Source organism: Nymphalis io, chromosome 12 (genome assembly GCF_905147045.1).
Source record: "Nymphalis io chromosome 12, ilAglIoxx1.1, whole genome shotgun sequence".
In the NCBI taxonomy this organism is placed as follows: domain Eukaryota; kingdom Metazoa; phylum Arthropoda; class Insecta; order Lepidoptera; family Nymphalidae; genus Nymphalis; species Nymphalis io.
Genome location: NC_065899.1, coordinates 3,681,182 through 3,688,631, shown reverse-complemented (window position 1 = coordinate 3,688,631; position 7,450 = coordinate 3,681,182). Strand labels below are relative to the sequence as shown.

Genomic DNA, 7,450 nt, shown 5'->3' with positions numbered 1-7,450 from the left:
TATCATTTTCATATTAAAAGGTAAATAAATTACGTAAGGATAAGAAAAAATTATTCATCTTAAAAACTACCAGAAATTAATCTTATTAATAATAATATAAATATACTCTTTAATATAATAAAATCCTCGTCATATAAATTATAAAATTTCGAACAATTTTAAGAAAAAAAAGCCGTATAATTACTTATTATAATTATTAATTCACAGATATTATTTCAGGGATACAACAATAATGAAAACCGGTTTACTACATTTTTTTTTCAGTTTTTGTTAAACAAATGTGGATATAAATACCGGTGTTGGTTAGTTTTAGTATATAGTCTTCATAGTGGTCGTAATTAAACAGTAACGATGTTTTCGAAATGGGCTATACTTATTACGTGGGCAGTTATAAGCGCTTGCGATTGCTTTTATGGTAAGTGTTTTTTAATATTCAAAAATTAGTTCATAAAATACTAACATTTCTCGATAAATAAGATAATGGTGAATGTTATGTGATTATCTAATTATTTATTCCCTATATTGCCAATGTGCAACCAACTTTGTGAAAATAGGTGTTATATATCTTGTTGTTGTTGTTATTATCATTGGTAGTTAGTAGTCACACTAACTCACTCTCCCTACAATTAGATCACAACAATTTACTAAATGATGAGTGTGCAGTATCTGCCCAGACGGGCTTACACAAAGCCCTACCACCGAATAAGCTTACTAATAATATTAATCGAATTTATTTAATCATTTTAGTGGAGTCATTGTCGAAATGTTCTTCCAACGATGAACAATGCCTTAAGGAAAGCATATCAAAAATTTTAAAGCTTAGTAGCGAATCTGGCGTTAAAGAAATCAATGTACCCGCTCTTGATCCCCTTATTCTAAAAAATATAGGATTCTCAAAAATGAACATATTAAATATGACATTGGAAGAGGCACAGTTAAAAGGAATCAAAGACTGCGTGGTAAACAGCATACAGTAAGTGTTTACAGAAATTATACTTTATAATCGTAATATAAAGATTGAACTGCCTCGTTGGTATGCACACACTTGTGCACTATAATATCTACTGCGCAGTTGGCTAATCTCTCTTGAAATTTACCACCGTGGCCGAAATCGGTCTGGAGGACATTATTATAAAGATTAAAATTTTATTTGTTATTGATCCGATTGATATAAAATTTTGTTAAAATAGTAAATACAATTATAATTCGGTTGAGACATGTAATGAACAAGAACAATATGACATAACAAAAGAATTAATAAAAAATAAATTTATAATTTTTCTTAAACTTAATACAAGCTCTTTACACGTTTATAATATAAAAATAACATTTCATTCTTATTTGTAAAGCGCATACATACCTTTTCACATATACGTATTTTAACTAAAAATCATTTATAAATCGATATAATATATTTTGAGGATATGGAAAAATTAAGAACTCATAGTTTAGTCATTTATTTCTTACTCAGTAAGTTGTTGATCCTTATTAAAATGTATATCATATTTATTTTAAGAAATTTGAATAACAACATAACACGAAACGTGCAGTAAGATAATATAACGGATTGTTTTATAATAATTATTTTATAATAACATTTATTTACATTGGAACCTTAAATAGATATAATACACATCAAATTTAATAAAAAGCTACTGTACAAATCACGACTGTGACTGCAATGCTAATAAAATTTAAATACTGCATTTCCCTGTTACATCGCAAAAACGATTCTCAGGGCGAAAACATGACCTCCTAATCACTCATCAGTGGAGGCAATAAAAGTTATTAATATTATTCAAAAATCAAATGTAATATTTTATTCTGGATTTCTTTTAACCTTCAGACAGCTCTAATTTTGCGAATTCTCCAAACAATTTACAAAAACAACCTCTGTTCTTGGAGTCAATTTATTGAATCATTAATATTTATAATGCAGCGTAATGTAATATATGTAATATAAACGTAATATATAATTGTAAAGGAGCAGACGGATTTAATAAAGTAAGAGAATATGTACCGTTCTCAATATATTGAAATTTCACAATTTACAATTGTATCAATATGCAAATAATCACAACAAACAATCACTTAATTTATTTTTGTCATAACAATATGACTACAAGATAGACCACTAATATTTTTTTATTTATTTGGATATCCAACAGTTGAACATAACACACATTCAAAACATGCTTTACATTAACTTACACCATTCCTTAACACAATTACAAAAAAAGGTAACAAAATATACAAATAAAAAAAATTTAATCAGAAATTAGGAATGATGTATATTGAAATAAGTAAACATGTTTGTGATTCTTATGTGATTTTCATGATTCAACTACTTAAGCAATAAAAAATGTAAATTAATCCTGTCTTTAAAAAGTAAAGCGTAAAATTTATGAAGATTTTAATTTAACTTATGAAGCTTTTTATTGAGATAAATATTTAATTCAAGTATTGCATTTTCTTCAGCAATGACTTCGCAAAAGGAGAGACGAATTTGGAAGTAACTTGTGATGTTGAACTTGAAGGAAAGTTCAGTGTATCGGAAACAAACCCACTTTTCCAGAGTTTCCTTGGAAGTAATGCAATTACTATCGATGGAAATGTAAAACTTCAACTAGGTTAGTGATAATGAATACAGGTGTCACTCTTTTATTCAGGGTAATACCATCATGTGTGCTACCAAGTCTTATAAATCTGAGCAAACTAGCCCAGTGGTTAGAACAAGTGAATCTTAATCGATTATTGCGGATTCAAATCCAGGCAAACCAATAAATTTTTACTAGTGCTTAATTTATATATCTCATGCTCTGAGGTGAAGGAAAACATCGTGATAAAACTGTCTCGAATAAAAATTTGTCTCATCCACCAACCCACATTGTAGCAGAGTGGTAGAATAAGCTCCAAACCTTCTCCTTAAAAAGGAAGAATTAACCAGACCACGAGATATGAAGGTATCCCAGGAGTGAGATATATCGCATGAAACTACAATGCTTATTTTTAATAATAATGTTGATCATAAATATCTATCAAAGCATCTCACGGTTGTGTATCATATTGCTTCTTGTTAGAACAATCATAATAAAGTTATCTAATATTTCAGAGAAACTTCATATTAATATGCAATTCTTCTACCACTTTATTAAGAAGGACGATGGAAATATATATTTTAAGTGTCATATAGACGAGTTCCACCCCGAATATGACATAGGTAATGCCAAGCTGTCAGCTGACAAAATACTTTTAGGAGGGAAAGATGACAGTAAGTATTATATGGACTCATAATTATTTACATGTATGTATTTCAGTTGTAATTTAATGTCCTACTGACCTTTGATTAATTATACATTTATTAATTTTATTCTCATCTTAAAAATAAAGACGTAATCATTCGTCTAGTTTAAATTCAAAACCTTGACATAGCCAGAACGCGCTTGGCAAAAAAATAATAGTCGTAACACTAATGTTTTCCTGCTCGTATTTCTGAAAATAAAACAATGCATTTATAATTTAAATACGGCATGTTTTTTACTTAAGCTTAGTGCAGAAAAATATGTTATACGTATAATTTAATACTTGTTATGTTATGTGAATATATACCTATAACTTTATCACCTATCGTTTCGCAGTAAGCAGTGATATTAAGTATAATAATAAGTGTATATATATATTTTGACAATTGCGCATATTTTTAGACATTTAATTATATTAATTCGAATGCACGAGTTTACGATCTATAAATATAGTAGAGCCTTAAATGTATTTTCTACTATTTGTGAACCTAACAAATTTGTATAATGTTCATCACATTATTTTCAAGTATAGATGAAGCCAATGCAATAACTAAAAAAAATCGGATTAAGCCACATAAAATTATTTTAAACATAATATTATCACAAGGCAGCATACAAGGATAAACTTATCTCACTAGCAGAGATCTTTGTATGTGATGCATGAAGAGGTCAGGATACAAATACTGCTGTGTCGCAAATTTACAGCTTAATATTAATTTATAATAAAATTAATCATTATTCATAAATACTTGTTATGTTTATAATTGTGTCCGCGTAAAACAGAAACAATACTTAAGGAAGCATTTCGGACTTTAAAAGCAATTTATTTGACAAAAGGCCACCACTATGAATTATACAAATTCCCAGTGTATATAAATAAAATGACAAATTATATAATGATCAATAATAATAAATAATCAATTAATATTAAAATATACGACTTTACGAGGTATAAGTTTAAAAAGTCACCACAAAATAATGGATGATAGACAACTTTTCACCCCTTGATAGCTCAGCGTTTTTTTAAGACGTTTACGAAATGAGCACTCGTTTCAAAGGAATAAAAATACTAAATTCTGAAAATATTCCTGAAGGCTTAGAACTAAATAAAATGTATTGTAATTAGCATTCTAGAATCGTTAAGTTTATAAAATTCGGCAACCGGGTATTCTTTTTATTATCCTTAAAAACGTTGAACAGATTGTAAGCTAATGGTGAAAAAAGTTCGAAAATGATAAAAATATTCAATATTGGTTTTCAATTTCTCATTTTTTTATCATCATTGATTTGACAATCGGAAGAAGAAGACAACATTTTTTTATTAATTACTAAGTTAATTATTATTCATTATTTTATTTAAGAAAAAAAATATCACTTTTTTATTTGTTTAATTCAATTGAGACTAACTTTATAATAATATTAACATAATATTGTAACTATTCACATTTAATTTATATAGAATAAAATACATATATTAATTATTATTACAATTGAATTGCCTGGTATCATTTAAAATGCAATTTATACTTTAATTATTATATTACATGTTTTTTTTTCTTTTAAGCTGAAAACATCGTAGGCTTATTCAATCAAAATTGGAAGTACATTTGGCAGACATTTGGAAAAAGTATTGTCGATGTGGTTGTCCCGATTTTCAATGATATTTTACATCGTTTCCTCGATACTGTACCAGCGAAATCTTATTTTAGCGACGACCTTACGCCATACGTGAAAAATGTTTAATTTAATAAAATATTATGACTGTAAGGTTTCTGTTTGTAAATAAATATGATCACCTATATCATAAAGTTTTATTATTTTCAATATCCTGTCTCTATAGAAATCTAGTACTATAGTCAATATTTAAAGCTATTTTTTTATTTGTTTTAGATGTATTAATCTTAAGACGTACAGGTGCTGTTTGTTTTTTAATTATTGATATATGCATTCTAAGAATTATTGACAATTCCTTATATCACCAAGGCGTCACCGACCTTGAGAAATACGAACTTATTTCCCTTATACCTATAATCCCACTCGGTCACTCATTCTTCAAATGGAATATGACAATACAAAGTAAATTAAAAGTAAACAAGTACAGCCTGCCTGTATCAATGTCTCATTGCTGGACAAAGGCCTTCTCTCCGTTTGAGGTTTTGGAGCTTATTCGACCACGTTGTTGTTAGTGCATTTGAAATTAGGTTGCAGGCACACAAACATGCAGGTTTCCTTACGATGGTTTTATTCCCTGCCGAGCAAGAGTTATATGGGCACTGCTCAAACCCTTGATAAATTTGACAAGGGCAAGATGCAAAAATTATACATTTATAAAAATAATTACGTATTTGCTTATTGGACATTTTTATTTGTTTAAATTTACCTTAAAGAAATATAGTCAAAAGAAACCCTTTCATAGATCTTTCGAGATAATAAAACTTCATTGATAAGTATCGAAAGCTTCCACAAGTGAAGAGTGACCTTCAGAGACTAATAAGATGGTATCTGCGCTAGTACCTATTATTAGCAACGTATGCTGTTCTATTTTATCAGCTTATAATTTAGCTTTTAGTTGCAATTATTAGAGGTTTAATTATAAGGAAGCCTAGCACAGTAAGATTGTGGTCAGTCTCTATGGACTATTATTGGTGGTCAGTCATTATAGATTATTATTATCGGCCTGGTATGTCCCTTTGCTGGACAAATGTCTTCATATTCAATTTCCAAAACTCCCTCTTTTTTGCAATATAATTAAAAGCATATCTATGCAATGATTTAATCAACAATAATGAATAAAGTATATTTAATAATATTCTGGTTATATGTATTATATTCGTAGTCTTAAAGTTTTGATACAAATCATACGAAGATCTTCTTCCGTTAGTTAATATAAAGTTTACATATATTAATTTAGTTTAAATGTTCCGCGTTAAAAACATAAATTGTTAAGGTAAACTATTTTTTAAATAATGTTAGTCGTGACGTTTATTCTTCACAAATAACTTTTTTCTGAACTCGCGATCGTTTCCAATGTTGACAAAGGAAACACTTGAAGCATTCGTAGTTACCGTCCCGTACAATGTTTTATAACTTTGTTGTATAAATTGTTCCGTAACATTATACAATTCTTAGCGTCAGAATATTATATGTATTGAAAAATGTACTACTATTTTGTAGTGTTGTTAACATTTTTATGTATTCTATTTGTTACACTGTAAAACTTACTTTATAGCTACATAATATGTTTTTTATTGTGAAACATTCTAAACGTTACAAGACTATCATTATAAAATTTTTCAACACTTTATGATAAAGATAATTGACGTTAATCATTAAAAACTTTTGAATACAAAATCATGTTGCAAATCCATATAATATTGCCAGAAAAAATATAAAATTTGGAAATTAGAATTTAGGTATGATGTTTGTACAAAAGTCCATCCGTGAAATTAATATTTTCTAAATTATTATCATATCCCATGTATGAAAGGATCCGTAGAATAAATCATGAAAGAGTTCTTTAACTGTCAATGAGTAAACAATTGGAAAAGGATTTTTATTTTATTGAAATATATTTAAACGTTCTTATTAAAAATAATTAGTGGGCTAATATTAAAATCGATATATGTATGTTTCGCTACAAACATAATGTATGTAAAACTCGGTACTTAAGTCGCGGGTAAAGTTTATTGTATTTACTTGTGTGAAATACTCGACACGAAAGAAAAACTGCCCGAGGCCGTGTTGAATAATTGCATTGAATTTTCACATTGTTTATTTGCACGTTTGAGAGGAATAAAAACTAAAAATAAACTGAAAGCATTATCACACTTGTTTATTCAATTTTATACGGAAAAGTAGAACACAGGTCTTTAGAGTTTATTTAGAGGATAATATTATAATATATACGTTATTTATTTATAACCTTGTAATTAACTGTGTCAGTTATCGTCGCTTTTTTTATAGATAATTAGAATTTAAGTATCGACGATCAGTGCAATGTAAAATCAGGCTATTTCTTAATATCAATTACGGTTCAAGACGTATAAATTATACATCACAATGTCTACACATTATTAGCAAAATATTTTCTTTCGTGAATAGCCATTGTTGGCATATACATTTATTTAATTATGAATCATTCGAATACA

At 27.9% G+C, this 7,450-nt stretch overlaps 1 protein-coding gene across 1 annotated transcript; it reads left to right on the top strand.

The window, feature by feature from the left end:
- Positions 1–225: 225 nt before the first annotated feature.
- LOC126772243 (uncharacterized) lies at positions 226–5,087 on the top strand. Its single transcript, XM_050492523.1, has 5 exons — positions 226–415; positions 748–973; positions 2,479–2,630; positions 3,113–3,271; positions 4,867–5,087. Exons 1-5 carry the CDS (start codon positions 352–354, stop codon positions 5,043–5,045), a joined length of 780 nt encoding a protein of 259 aa, XP_050348480.1. The 5' UTR covers positions 226–351; the 3' UTR covers positions 5,046–5,087.
- The last annotated feature ends 2,363 nt before the right edge of the window (positions 5,088–7,450 follow it).

Excerpts from the sequence above, each read along its gene's own strand:
- LOC126772243 (XM_050492523.1), top strand. The coding sequence starts at position 352 with ATGTTTTCGAAATGGGCTATACTTATTACGTGGGCAGTTATAAGCGCT. Across the intron at positions 416-747 it reads CGCTTGCGATTGCTTTTATG|TGGAGTCATTGTCGAAATGT; the intron begins GTAAGTGTTTTT and ends TAATCATTTTAG. Across the intron at positions 2,631-3,112 it reads AAATGTAAAACTTCAACTAG|AGAAACTTCATATTAATATG; the intron begins GTTAGTGATAAT and ends CTAATATTTCAG.